Source organism: Quercus lobata, chromosome 1, assembly GCF_001633185.2.
Source record: "Quercus lobata isolate SW786 chromosome 1, ValleyOak3.0 Primary Assembly, whole genome shotgun sequence".
NCBI lineage: Eukaryota > Viridiplantae > Streptophyta > Magnoliopsida > Fagales > Fagaceae > Quercus > Quercus lobata.
The window spans coordinates 8,857,038-8,871,990 of NC_044904.1; the positions used below are offsets into that span (position 1 = coordinate 8,857,038).

General features: G+C 40.0%; 1 protein-coding gene across 1 annotated transcript; it reads right to left on the minus strand.

Moving 5' to 3' along the window:
- Window positions 1-5,805: 5,805 nt before the first annotated feature.
- Window positions 5,806-7,592, minus strand: LOC115977468 (ankyrin repeat-containing protein BDA1-like). The gene is made up of 2 exons (XM_031099334.1): window positions 6,754-7,592; window positions 5,806-6,593 (listed from the first exon to the last, which is right to left on the minus strand). The coding sequence occupies exons 1-2, from the start codon at window positions 7,387-7,389 to the stop codon at window positions 5,835-5,837; spliced, it is 1,395 nt and encodes a 464-aa protein (XP_030955194.1). The 5' UTR covers window positions 7,390-7,592; the 3' UTR covers window positions 5,806-5,834.
- Between the last annotated feature and the right edge of the window lie 7,361 nt (window positions 7,593-14,953).

Genomic DNA, 14,953 nt, shown 5'->3' on the forward strand with positions numbered 1-14,953 from the left:
CCTCCACTCCAAAAGCCTCTCATCGGATAAAGAGTCAAGAGAGGAATCCCTCAGGGAAATCAGCACAGCATAGCACATAAGAGCTCCATCAAGATATTGCCCAGGAATACACCTCCCCTAAACCTACTGGTGAAGTCCCCATGGGTTTTGAATAGTCTTTCCAACAGTGGTAGACCCTTAACTGGCACAAAGAATCCCAGGAAGTTGCCAAAAGGAGGCCTAAAATGATGAAAATGGCTCGTAGGGAGGCTATTGAACTCCAACAATCAAAGCGGGCCAGGAAAGCAGTGAGCCCCGAGCCGGAATCTGAGACGATCATCTCTAGAGGTTCCTCCATTGCCATGTCTCCACACTCAGGAACTGAAGAACTTTTAACCCTCTAGATAGTCTGGGGGATCCTTGCCTAAGCCTCGACAACTTGAACATTGGGAGCAGGTTCCACAACTAATTTAGTAACTACAGGCTTAGGATCCTTGGCACCTGTGTCAACACCCGCAAAAGTAGACAAAGTCAAAAAAGGAGGAGAAAAAGATGAAGAAATAAAGATGGAGTATGGAAATAGAAAGCTAAAGAACTAGTATCAGTCCCCTAAGGAAGTGCCTTCTTCTGATATGGGGCAGCCATGTCAACCATCATAGGAGTCTCCTCCCTTTGTCCCTTTGACTTCTCAAAAGAATCTGTGAAAGAGCATAAAACGTGTTGGAGAAAAGGTGAAGAAACCTTGGTAAAATTGCTAAAGGAAGGGAAGGATGCTAGGGGCTTCACCATAAAAGGAAAATGTAAGGGAGGAGTATGGAAAGAGAAAAAGGAAAGAGGTGAACTAAAAAAGGGGAGAAGGATAACGATGGTAAGCGGTACACACCTTCAAAAGCCTTTAACTCGAAGGAAGGGGCTGCTTCAGGAGTGGACCGGGCGCTGGCTTGACCTAAAAGAAGCAAAGGGAAAAAGAAACAAGGACCTTAGGAAGAAAGGATAAGAGAAATAAGAGTGGATTCTAATAAAGGATGGATGAGGCTTACCCACTCGTGTAGATGAGGACGCACCTCTCAAAGACTCCTTGCCCAACGCAAACTCAGCTGTGGGCTCAAGTGTCACAGTTTTGGTTAGACTGGGAGTCTACATAGGCTTACGATCCTGGAGAATAGAAGGTTGAAGAGTTTTGGGGTCCTGAATGGCCAAGGGAGCAAAAGGAGGAATGGGCTGGTCATCCTTCACTGCCTACTTGATTTCCTCGGCTACGCCACCACTAAAGGGCTTCCTCTCCACACCTGAGGCAGCAGCAAGTTGAGTCGCCACCGTTTCTTTCGCCAAGGCACCACCAGTCATAGGAGGGGGCACCTCGACCTGTGAAAGAAAAGAGGAGCAAGAAGAAGTAAATAGCAGAACATCAAAAAAATATATATGTACACAACACTGAAGAAGGGAAAGAGACGAGCAGTAAAAGGCACAAGTGAAAGAAGGCCATACCACATCATCAACAGAGGAATGGATTTTAGTTCTCTTGGGGTCTGACTTATGTTTAGACTGCAAAAAAAGGGGGGGGGGGAGCAACCATTCATCAGTTAAAAAAAAAAAAAGGAGACACAACAGGACAAAAACTAGGACGGGTAGATGTCAAAAAAAAAAAAAAAAAAAGAGAAGAAGGAAAGAGGTCTTACCCTTCTCTCTCTCTCTACAGATTCTTCAACAGTCTTTTGTCTACTATGAGTATGCCCAGAGGGTCCTAGGGGAAACTGGGGTGTGATATCAAAGGGTCCCAAAGAACAATGGGCTAAGGAACTCACAGGAACTTGAAAGACAGAAGACTCTACCTTAGTCTTTATTCTGATCTTTGGGATTAAAGGATGGCCAACTTCCTTTCCAACTGTAGAGGGGTCCACTCCCTTGGGCTCCTCAGAAATGACTAGCTGCTTGCGAGACTTAGCAATCTTCCTCTTCTTAGTCTCAGGGCCAACCTTAGTACCCTCAACACTTTCTTCAATCTCTGCTCTCTTGATAGCTTCCTACTTGATCTTCTTCTCCTTACCTTTGCTTATAGGAGTTGCAGCACCGATTGCCTCTACCGCCCTTCTCTTGATTGGCACACCAGAAGAGGTGCCCACAATAAGGTCACATCCTGACCAAGCATCAAGGAAATCATTCGCATAGTATACCCAACCACCCCTAGCAGCATGCCACTTCGCAAATCTTGTTTTGCTGCTTATTGCAGTAGACACAATGCCAGTAGTAGGGAGGGCTAGATGCTTGCTGAAGGTGGGAGTAGAGAAAAGACTAGAATCAGGAACCCTCGCAATTTTACCAAAACCAACAAAATCTAAGAACGACTTCTGAACTCTTCTCCAGTAGCCAGCAAAGCCACTGGAAGCAAAGACCCCCAGCTGGGAGTTTGGCACCACAAACTAAAGGCTCTTCCGTGACCAGTAAGAAAAGGCTTGGAGCCTTAAAAACGGATCTAGGGAAAGGAGAGAAGGCACTATCTCTTTAAATACCAGTGGGATGTCCTGATCAAAACCAAATTGTCTAAGTACCCGGTGTGCTGGATAGTGAGTGTACCTTGGACCACTTGATGAAGGTACTGGAAGTCACGAGGGGCTAATGCAGGCCAAGTATGCCAAACTGCCTTCATCTCCCTGACGCAAGTCAAAGGCATTCCCTGGGGAGTTAAGGAAAGTGGCCAACACAGAATCACAAGTGAACCCGGGACTGAACTCTCGGGGAGAACACCAACTTAAATGCCCTGTTTGATCAAACAATTCCACCAAATTGAGGCTGCCCCCTTTCAAGTTAGACCAACAAAAGATGATGGGGGTGGTTGTTAGTAGAACTGCCACATAGACCCTTAATCAGGTTTGGGGATCCTTGAAATTTATCCTTCACATACCTTAAATTCCTACACTTAGCCAAAGTGAAGAGGACCGATCCCATATGAACACTTGAAGGATATCGCAGTGGAGGGAAGAAGTGATAGTGTAGTAGGAGTTGCCCTCAACCTCATCCCCATGAAGCAGATCCAACTGAGAATAAACATGGCCTAAGAGCATGGGGGCTAAAGGATACTAAGCACCCCAGGCTAATTTGATTGCTAGAGGAAAGAAATAAACTTAAACCCATATTCGAGGAACTCATTGAATAAGAACTTACTGAGCTAGAGTGTTAGGAACCTGACTCGCGTAACTGCCTTGTCTTTCTGTCGAGAAAGGTTCATGACCCACTTGCCCATTTTGGCCGATTTCCCACCGAAAGAGGCAGTACACTCGCCGAAGTGACTGAATAGCTTGTCTTCAACCTCGAGATCATCGTTGGAAAGACTGATATCAAAGGGATTCTCATCACCAAACACTAGGAGAAGAAAATTATTAACCACATCCTTTAAAGTGATGGTGAGCTCACTAACAAAAAAGAAGAGACTGTGGAAAGAAGGACACCAGCGGTGCGCCAAGTGTCTAAGACCCTCGGCATCCCTAAAACCTTCGATATTCCTAGAGATCGCTACTGATTTTAGGATCCCGACGCATTCCAAGCAATTGACAAATTCCCTATTAGAAAGCTCTCTGTCCACCCAACTGGACCAACCAGTAATCTTTCCCTAGACGAAGTCGAAGAAGATGGGAACCGCCTCACAGGATCCTGGCCTAATTTGAAGGTCCAAAATTTCCCTCTAATTTAGAGCCTAGGCGGAACTGGCAAACCTAGACTAGCCAAAGAACACCCAAGTATGAAGGGAAGGAGGGGCCTTGCCATGCAATACTTGAGGAAAGAATAAGCTAGAGGTGTACCAGGGATCCAGTAAAGGGAAGGCTAGGCACTCCACAACCTTTTGCACCTCGCCCTATGCAAACCCAGAAGAGCTTTCACCTTCAGAAGGATTGGGAGTACGCTCCCTCCTTTTTCGTGAGGAAGAAGAGGCCATGAACGGCAATGCAATAGGAAACAGGGAAGTTGAGGGAGTGAAGGACAAAGAAGAAGGGACAGAGAAATAGAAGCTAGAAGGAAGAAGATAAGGTTGAAAATAAAATCTCTGGAAGTGAAAAGATGGTTTGAAGTAACGGCAATAATGGTGCAGGGACAGTTGGAGAAGACGATGTATAGAAAGACGTGCCAGTTGCCAATATTTAATTTTTTTTAAAAAAGAGAGTTATTGGCAGTTATTAATGGGAGTTACGGGGAAGGTAAAAAATGGATGGGGAGGTTTTACTCAAACATTCAACTGCCATGTTCCCTGCAAAGAGGGGAAGTTGCAAAAAAGTGAAACACATAAATAAATAAATAAAAAAAAAAAGAAAAAAAAAGGGATACCACAGGATAGCAGGGAAAAGCAGGATCCTAAAGGAAGGAGAAGAGGGACCTTGAAGCCAATTGAAATAGCGGGGAAGGAACTCCTATAGAAATCAAGAATCTGGTCTACTTATGCGTGGGTTGCAGGCAACCCATGAGTTCGGGAGGCTAAATGTTGAGGTCCAAAAAAATCACCATGTTGTACCAAAGCCCAAAACAATGCAAATGATTGAAACCTAAGAAAATAATAAAGTGTTTGTGCTTCCAATAAAGAAAAAACGAGAGGTCCAAACCCATTAAGGGTCCATAAGGAGGGATCCAAGTCCATGGATAGGTAAATTTCGGGCCCCATGAAATAAAGGAAAGAAAAAGGCCAACACAACCATCAAAGGTCAAAAAAATCGTTGGGGAGCCTGGGAAAATAACTGGGCAAGGATACCTAGGAATTCCCAGGAGCTTGGGATCCTCGGGACGTGTAGCAAAGTCAGGTTTGGATTAAGACAGTTTTGAGAGGGGTGCCAAGAAACACAATGAACAAGAACAGATATGTCCCTATCAGCCACCCAATGATGCAGTAAAGGGGTCAGAAGGCTTGGGAACCAACAACTCATGAGCAAGAGCCTGGTACCTCGGGGAACCCAGGAAGAAGAACTAGGAAGGAAGGAAGTTTAGGATCTTTCGGCCTAGCATAAAGGAATCAATTCACCTACGAAAAATGACAAAAGGGAAAGCAGCCAAAAGATGGGTCTGAAAAGTGGAATCTAGAAGCCTTGGAGAAGGAAAGAACAAAAAGCTAGCCTCCTAGGACCCCCCAGAATGGGAAAGTTAGCAAGAGGCTTTTTTTAGGAAGAAATCTCAAAAGAAGAAAATAATGAGGAATGAGGAAAGGACCAGCCACCAATGTTGTTGGCACAACATTGGTTCTGGTACCTAGAGGAGCAAAGGGAGGGAATCAGTGGTACCCTGGAAACCCTAGGATGGTACTATAAAAGGGGAAGCAACCAATAGTGAAAAGCATTTAGCAACAGTGAATTAGAGAAAAAAATCCTTGAGAAAACTCTGTTGGAATTTAAAAAGGGAAAAAAGGGAGGGAAATACCGTCCGGTATCCTCAAATAGCCACTAGAGAATACACTTGGATTCAAAGGAATTCAAACTTTGCAAGTCTTAGAGGCCTGAAGGGCCATCTAAGTCTGTGATTTTTGAACTTATTTGGACCTTATAACACGTCCTAGTGAGTGTAGTGTATTACATAATCGAGAAGTTAATGAAGTAGTTTACATTATTTCAAGGATCCTTAACGCTTTATTTTATGTTCTCTCTTTATCATTTCATTCCTTTGTTGTTTCATTGCTGTTCAATGCATATATTTCTCATATGTTAGCATGGCTGTGTTGTAGAACTCGTGCTTTGTGCACCATTTGGTTCGAAATCAGCCCAATTTAGCTATGGTGAACCAAGTTTAGTCCCTTAAAACAATAAATATTGGGCTCAAGATCCTTGTTTCTACTTGAGCCTGTGTCCTAAAGAAAAAGAACCCACACAGCTTCTTAAATAAAATCACCGTGCTCTTCCTCCTTCAAATAAAGATTGACCCACCAAGGCCATTAAAAACATTATACACGCATAAACTATATAGAAAATCCAATGAAGATGCAGGCATTTTATTCTGGCCCAACAGAATTGTCTGCCAAAAAAAGCAAAGAGGACCAAAACAAAACAAAGCCCGGTACTAATAAGACAGTAATATAAAACATTCCCATATTCAAGTATGACTGCCAATGAATAATAGTAGGAGGCCCACAATTGGATTAGAGCCATCTTGAACAGCGCACTAATGTACCCTCTTGGAAGGAGTAGAAAAGTCATTATGGCTGAGAGCGTAAATGTTATATAATTTATCGTTGCAACGATCTCAAAATTGCCATAAGTTTGTTGGGCAATGGCTGTCCCTGCGTGGTGTAGAGACGAAATAGTTTCATTATCTTGCCAAAGTCCCCCAGGAGGGGTGATAACTACTTGATAGGTGATTGTTATAAGCAGGGCAGCAACCACCAAAAGCGCATTGCGGTCGTCGTTCGATATTTTCGACCCTTCACGAGCAGATTTTATGAGTAGTCGTAATCTCTCAAAAAAAAAGACAATTTTTCTGAGTATTCCTGGTCTCAATGAACATGATAAGGCTCCACAGCATATTAGCAAATCCCTGATCCCGCTGTTGTTTACTTGTGTTTGTTCTTGCAACATGTCCTGTGCTGTATGACCCTCCAAATTCCTAGCCTTTAAATTAACCCCACAATTTAGTAACTTCCTCACGGCCTGCATATTGTAGTGATACAAACGCATTAGGATTTTTTTCTTCGTTGAAGTAAAATAGAAAAGAAAAAGGATGATCATGATGTATTAGTTGCACGATAGACATTCACAACACAAATGTGTACTTTAGCATGTAAATAATTGAGGAAAGGAGAGAACTTGCCTCGGTTTGATTTTTGGATACTGCCACGTGCAACAGAGTGTTGCCTTTTTCATCCTGCCGGTTCAGTATCTCCCTGGCATTTTCACGCTTATTTTTTCGAAGCCATCTTACCAAGCGTTTAAAAGCATGCAAGTTGTTGTTTTCCAGGGCAATATGCAGAGCGGTTTGATTTTGAATCGTCGCATCTTCAATAGAATTGGGATTGTATGATAGAAATTTGTCCATTAGAGCAAGTTGCTGCTCTGTTGCTGCTGCTGCAGCAACATCATGCAAAGGAGTTCTACCCTCCTTTCCTTTTACACGGACAAGGTCTCCATCTACCTGTAGAAGCCGACGCACCATCTGGGTATGCCCTTCTTGTAGAGCAAGGTGAATGGGGCTATACCCATTTAGATTTAGCTTCCTGGCAAATGAGGGCTTTAATCTCATCATCTCCATAGCAAATTGGATGTGTTGTGGGCCCCCAGCAGATGCGGCTATGTGTAAAGGAGTATCTACAAATGGTAGCTCATCGATGTCCTCCAAAATTCTCACATTCTCCCGAATTATTAAACTGTAAAAGGCTGCAATATTTCCATGTAGAGCAACCGCGTTCAACTTAACAATTCTCTCACCAATTATAGAGTAGGCTGACATAGTAAGGCCGGTTTTTCCGTGCTATATATGATCTAAACTAGTGGAAATTAATGGTTATAGGCTGATAGCTAGCAGCTAGCTGGAGTGAAGAAAATGGAGTATTTTTGCAAATGCATTGGTTTCTTATTTGGGGAAGGAAATTTGGTTTTTGAGAGATGCAAGTCAAGATCTTCGAGTTATGGCAAAGTTCTAGTTTCCACAACAAGGGTCCCACATAGATATGACGGTCTAGACACAAATTTCTTAAAAATTATTGAAAGTCATCACCCACAAGGAGATATGAGGGTCCCGACATATCTTGAAAAATCAAAATAGCCGGCCAATTAGCAATTAAGGATATATATATATATATATATATATATATATATGTGAACATCTTATTATGGATAGGATCAAAACTGGGGCATATTTACTAATTTTAACAATGTTTTTTTTTTTTTTTTTTTTTTTTTTTTTTTTTTTTTTTTTTGCAGGTAGGAAAATTTATTGATAAGAGACTACTACTTCATGCCGTTTTGCATGAAATAGCCTAAAGAATTACATACAAATAAAAAATATTTTATAATAAACTGAAAATTTTAACAATGATAATATGGACTTAAACAAAAACAATATGGATATGAAAATAAGATACATTGATTGAATCAATATAATCACCACATATGAAATATTTCCATGACCATAATTTGGAGTCTTTCAAGTTTCAAACCTAAGACTTTTACCATTCTTATCTCTTAAAAAAAAAGGAAAAGAAAAGCAAATTCATGTTTATTTTTCTCTGTTTACAAAAGCCATTGATAGGTGCCCAAAACCAATTTAACTAAAATACTCAACAAAAAGCCAAAAACCAATTTAACCATAATTTTCAGAACTCATACGGATAGGCTTACAGTTTCCAAGAACATTGGAATAATCTTAGGCAATATCTTATAGAGCAAGACTTAGATACAGTATTTAGATGTTATTTCTTAGGTTCTCTTCTTAAGATTTTGCCATGTAGATTTTTTCTCATAGGTTGGAAGTGTATTTTTTAGTTAAATAACCACATAACTGAATCTGAAGAGAGGAACCTAAGATACTGTATCTAAGTTTTGTCCTGTCTTATAAATCTATCTTCAACCCTCACTATTTGTACCACTTCTTTTTCTCTTTTCATTTCTATTAAAAACACACACACACACAAAATAGATAAATAAATAAATAACAAAATAAAAGAACATGCACTATGCTTATCTACACAAAACATCAATAAAAGCCCACACAAATATATTATCTAGCAAAATTGAGCCATTTGCATAGTGAAATATTGGTTAGTGAAGGATTTAATTCTTAATAGAAGAAAAAAAAATCAAACCATATATATGCCTAACATAAGCAAAACTCAAATGTATTTGTTAGTAATAGTATAGATAAGCATTGATTCTTTAATGGCCACGAGAAACTATTTCACAGTTTATGCTTCTACAACTAATTGCAAGTATTAAGAGCATTACCTAAAACTCTTAAATTAAGTAGTTGGCGGTAAGTTATAAATTTGTAAAGCATTTAGAAATCCCATTAAATAAGCAGATCGAGTGCATTTCTATAATTAATGGTCATGCCAGTTTAAAACATCAAAAATGAAAAGATTATATCAAGATTTCAAGGTTCCATCTAAGCTGTCCATTGAAGTCCAAAAATACTAAAGCCCAAAGTTAGCAGCAGAATCAATTACACACCTGCTAGGAAAATCCACAATGAGATATAGATGCCTAATAATAAGATTGACATACTAATCTTAAATAGATTAAATTTAACAATGCAAGAGGATTTTTAATCATGTTCCAGAAGGGGTAAATTAGGGTCAATTGCAATGTTTTTTCATATGCTAGAACTTTTTAAGAACACTGGCTAACACAATAAGTTTCATTTTTTTTTTTAAACAAAAGAACAAATAGCAGTTTCGGAGGGAACCACCAATCTTCTAAGAAGGAACCCCAAAAGTCCAAGTGATGCACTAATCAGAAAGATTAATGAAACCATATAGCAAACAGAATTTTCTTTAATTTACTCCTCTATCGAGTCTATCTTACATTCAACACTAAGAATATCTATCTAGCCCCATGCTCCCTTAAAAGTTACCATGGCTTTTGAATGAAGTTGTGGTATACCTTTGTGTTAGAACCTCTTTCTCTCTCCCCTGTATGTGTGTGTGTTTGTTTCTCAAAAAAAAAAAAAAAAAAAACTAAGAATATCTATCCAGATTTTTGCTCTCTTTCAATATCCTCCACATGTACCACTCCATACCTCTAGATTATTATTTCTTATCGTTTGATGATTAATTTGTGGTCCGGTGACACAAAAATGATTGATATCTAACAAATTAGATGTTGTGTCATGTTCCTCTCAAAAAAGAATGTGTCATGTGTGGACAATTCATATTTGTGGACACAATCTTGCATTACAATACAATGAACAAATGCTAATTTTATTGGTAGTGACTTTTCAGAGTTTTGTTTGAGGGCTTTTAGATAATAGGACATCAACGTTAGAGGCTGTGAACATGTTAGCTTATTATCTTCTTCTTCTTCTTTTTTTTTTTTTGGAAGAAATCAAATATTATAGACTTGTAGTTGAATTCTTCATGATCTATACCAATCAAATAAAAGTCATTTTAATGATAGGGATTTATTTTACAACTTACAACAACATAACAATTCAAATAATTTCTTGACTTATTCTATAAAAAAATTAATTTTTTTATTTTTTTTGAGGGGAATGTTTTAATTTTTAATTCCATTATTTTTCTATTGAGTTTTCATTTCTTTATTATTATTATTATTTAAAATTTTAAGCTATTTCATTATTTCCCTATCTTGCAAATCCATCATACGAAAAATTAGAAAAAACGTATTGATGCTAATAATTCACTACACAAATCAATAAAGTTACAATTTATTACACAAAACAATAAAGTTGCAAATTTTTACTCACCAGTGGGTAGGACTTGTTGGGCTTTGTGGAGCCTAGTTTTGTTTGATCCGGTTTGATGACCCGAACCGACCCGAATAATATTGCGTGGTTTTTAATGGGAGATTTACTGAGGCTTAGTCCATTTCATATATATAAACCGACTTTGCCGTGATTAGGGTTTTTAAGATTGTAGGTTGTTGTTGCCGCATTCTTAAGGGTGAGAGAAAAAAGTATTGTAGCCGCAATTTTGTACTCTGTATTCTTCCCTGATAATAGTGATATCCCTGCAACTCTGTGGACGTAAGCAAATTGCCAAACCACATAAATACTGTCTCGTGCGTGTGATTATTCTTCTTTGGCGTGTGTTTTCTCTATTTTTTTTTGTTTCTCACAGGTTGGGATTTTGGTTAAATTCCCTACAGGACCAGTCATACATTCAATACAATTTCAATTTTGGTTTCTTCCTACTACTTTCCCATTAGCCCCTCACTAGCAAACAAAATTTAGCACACTCTCTGTCTCTTCTATTTTCGATGAGTGGAGAGAGTTCCTACCTCACTTTCTTTTTTATTTGATATTTGTGGTTAGGTCAAAACTTCATATAGAAATCACAACTTAGAGCATTAGAGCATTCCCATCCGGAAATGTCATCCTCTCCTATTTTACCATCCCAAAAAGTTACTTTATCAATTATACCATACTATTTTACAATACTTCCAACATCCCAACTTTTATTTTACAATACTACATACTAAAATAATATAAATTATACAATAAAATAATAAACAAATTATCTATCACTCCTTTCTCTTCATCTCTGTCCCTGCCTCTCTGAGTCTCTGTCCCTCTCTCAACAACCAAACAACCCAATCATCACCACACCACCACCACCACCACCATGCCCACCACGCCACCATTGCCCATTGCCCACCAAAATCTCACCGGAACCAAAAACCCAAATTAAGAAAAAAAAAAAAAAACCACCAGATCAGTCCCACATCCAACCCATTTGAACCCAAAAGATAAAAATCAATCCATGTCTCACTGCAAAACACACACAAACCCATCATTGGCAGCAAGCCTGACACAAAACCCACCAGAATAAACTAACTAGTACTACTACGAGTTTCAAAAACTAACTAAACTAACCAAATCCAAATCTAATTCAAGTAGGTAAAAAAGACATATTTACCCCAGAAAACAAGTGGGTATTTACAGGACAACGACGATCAACCAAGCAATGTTCGAACTGGCCCAACGCGGCGTTAATGGAATGCTCCACCGTCCATCCAGTTCCGTTAGAAATCATGTATATTGACTTCCTGAGTCTCACCTCCACGTCATCGTCTCTGTCAATTTTCATAACGAAGTTACCCTCGCTCTCTATTGCTCCAACTGAAGGATGCTTCGCTTCCAATACTTGGACCTGCTGGTTTGGCTAGTCTAGCTTTCGCCCGGATCGAATCGTGCGAGCCCTCAACCATCGGTTCAGCAAAGTGCTCCCTTTCAGTTTCCGAGCCTATGGTACTGGTTTGGTGTCAGGTTTGGATGGGTTTTCGTAGATGAAACCACTAGACCCATGACGCCACTAGACCCATGATGCCACTAGATCCACGCCGCCGCCAGACCCACGCCGGACCCACGACCCATGCCAGAATAGCCCACCGTGAGAGTGAGATGTGATGAGAGAGAGAGGCCGTTGTGGAGAGAGAAAGGAGATGAGAAACAGAGAAGAGAAAGAGAGTCAGATATGTGAATAAAAAAAATATTATTTAGTTTTACAATTGTGCTGCAATGCGATTCTACATTTAGAATTGCATTGTAACACAATTGCAAAATTTTTTGCAATAGTTAGATTTTGTAAGATTGGCTGTTGGGGTGTTTTTGGGCTCAGATGCTAAATACTACCAACATATGGCATATGCCATTCCTAATGTGAATGCTCTTTGTATCTAGTTTCTAAAAACTATCTCATTTTACCATCTCAAAAGTTACTATTATACCATAGCATTTTACAACATAGCCAACATCTCAAATTTTATTTTTGCATACAACACATTAAAATAATATAAATTACACAATAAAATAATATATAAAAAAATCTATCTCTCTTCACTCTCTAATTTCTATCTCTCCATTTCTCTCTCTCAACCAACCCACCACCAACCCAAACCCAAACAACCACCCACCTCCAAACCCAATCAGCACTGCCATCAAACCAACCTAAACCCAGAACAACTACCCACCACCAATCCAAACACAAAACTATCGCCACCAAACCCAATCATCACTGCCACCAAATCCAATCAACACCCATGGCAAAAACACATACAACACAGTAAGAATCTGAACACATAATAAACCTACATACAACAACAATCCGAAAACCCAAAACAAAAATTTGGAGAAAAACCCCCAACAAACCACCCCCATCAATCCACGCTGATCTTTGTCGTGATTGAAGTTGCCATGGTCGTCGAACCCCAACAAACCACCACTATCAATCCACACTAATCTTTGTCGTGATCAAAGTTGCCACTGCCACCGATTTCTTTTCCGTTTTACTTGCTAGAGAGATCTCACAATTACCTATATACCCCTCAACTTCGCTTTCAGGTATTTCCCACTTTTCCACTCTAATCTGATTTTCGTTTGGTTCTCCATAAGAAAAGAAAAGAAAAGAAAAAGAAAAAAAAACCCTAATCCCCATGAAGTGGTGTCTTTAGTTTTATTGAGTTCCACCTCATACCCCGCCCTATGCTAATCTAGGAGTGAGGAAGGATAGAGAGGCCAAGACAAAGAGAGTGGGAAGAGAGAGAGGGAGGGAGGCTGTGAAGAGATGAGAAAGACTTGGACTATAACGACCTAAGGAAAAGCGCTAGCGACATCTGTGCTATACCTCAAAAGGACTAGTCACAATTAAGACTCCTTGTAGTTGTTAATAAAGCCCAGATCTATCCAGTAAATACCTGATGTGGGACTCATCACACAACCACACACATCACATAATCAATCAAATTGGGGTATCACAATCTCCCCCACTTAAATCCCTAACGTCCTCGTTAGGGCCCACTTTGTGGGGTAGTGTCTCTAAGCCCACACAGGGTTACCGGGCCGGCTTTGATACCATATACAACGACCCAAGGAAAAGTGCTAGCCACATCTGTGCTATACCTCAAAAGGACTAGTCACAATTGAGGCTCCTTGTAGTTGTTAATAAAGCCGAGATCTACCTAGTAAATACCTGATGTGGGACTCATCACACACCCACACACATCACATAATCAATCAAATTGGGGTATCACAATCTCCCCCACTTAAATCCCTAACGTCCTCGTTAGGGCCCACTTTGTGGGGTAGTGTCTCTAAGCCCACACAGGGTTACCGGGCCGGCTTTGATACCATATACAACGACCCAAGGAAAAGTGCTAGCCACATCTGTGCTATACCTCAAAAGGACTAGTCACAATTGAGGCTCCTTGTAGTTGTTAATAAAGCCGAGATCTACCTAGTAAATACCTGATGTGGGACTCATCACACACCCACACACATCACACAATCAATCAAATTGGGGTATCACATGGACGAGAGAGAGAGAGAGAGAGAGAGAGAGAGAGAGAGAGAGAGATGCTTTTGAGGAGAATGAATAAAAAAAGTATTTTATTTTTGCAAGTGAACTATAGTATCATCATAAATTTAGGATGGTATTGTAGCTCAATTGTATATATTTTTACAATTACAATACCGGGTAATGCATCTTTTTAGTAGTTTGATGCAAAAATTTAGCATATCAAGAATTTTACAACTTCGATAGTGATGCTCTTAGATGATCAAATCAACCAACAAAAGTTCAATAATTTTTGCACTAGAGATTGGAATATGAGATATATATATACACCAAATCTGGGGTGGTGGATTGATGGTTCTACTTCCAGTTATGCTACTACTTGCTGTTGTCTACCTCTCCTTGCTTCAAGTCTCAGAGTCTCACTTTGTCACTCTCTCTTCTCTTCTCTCGATAAGCCACTTAGGTTTTCTGTTTTTTTCTTTTTTTGGGGTCTTGCGTATTGTGGTGTTCTCAGTTCTCACAAGTTTTTATTTTTTATTTTTATTTTTTATGAACAAAAAACGGATAGGGAGCGACCTGAATTGGCGTCTTCCACCTAGGCGTGTCTATAGTAACACCTGGTGTTAGGGCTGTCCACGGGTCGGTCTGGGTCGGGTTTGTGCCCAACTCGGAACCGACCTGCCGGTATTGGGTGACAAAGAAATGCACCCGCCGCTGACCACCGACCGCCGGAGTAATTGGATTGGGCGGATCAGACCATCAACGGGCGGCGAGCGGGTCGGTCGGGGTCGAAAATCCAGAAAACGGCAAAAACTGGTGTGAAAACAGTGAAAATAAACACATGAAAACGGCGAAAATCCACCCAAAATCTTCAAGGTTTCTCCAAATCTGGCCTAATCTAGGCCATTTTCGACAAGATCTTGGCTAGATCCAGCGAAATCTTGCCGAGATCTTGACGAAAATGGTCTAGATCTCACTGGATCTACCAAATAGCGCCGGAAATCTTGTGAGTCGGTTGGGTCGGTTTGATCAGATTCTGGAAAG

Bases quoted from the DNA above. Each gene is read 5' to 3' on its own strand.
- LOC115977468 (XM_031099334.1), bottom strand. From the start codon at position 7,389: ATGTCAGCCTACTCTATAATTGGTGAGAGAATTGTTAAGTTGAACGCG. The intron at 6,594-6,753 runs GCAAGTTCTCTC...TACAATATGCAG, and splicing joins TATCCAAAAATCAAACCGAG to GCCGTGAGGAAGTTACTAAA.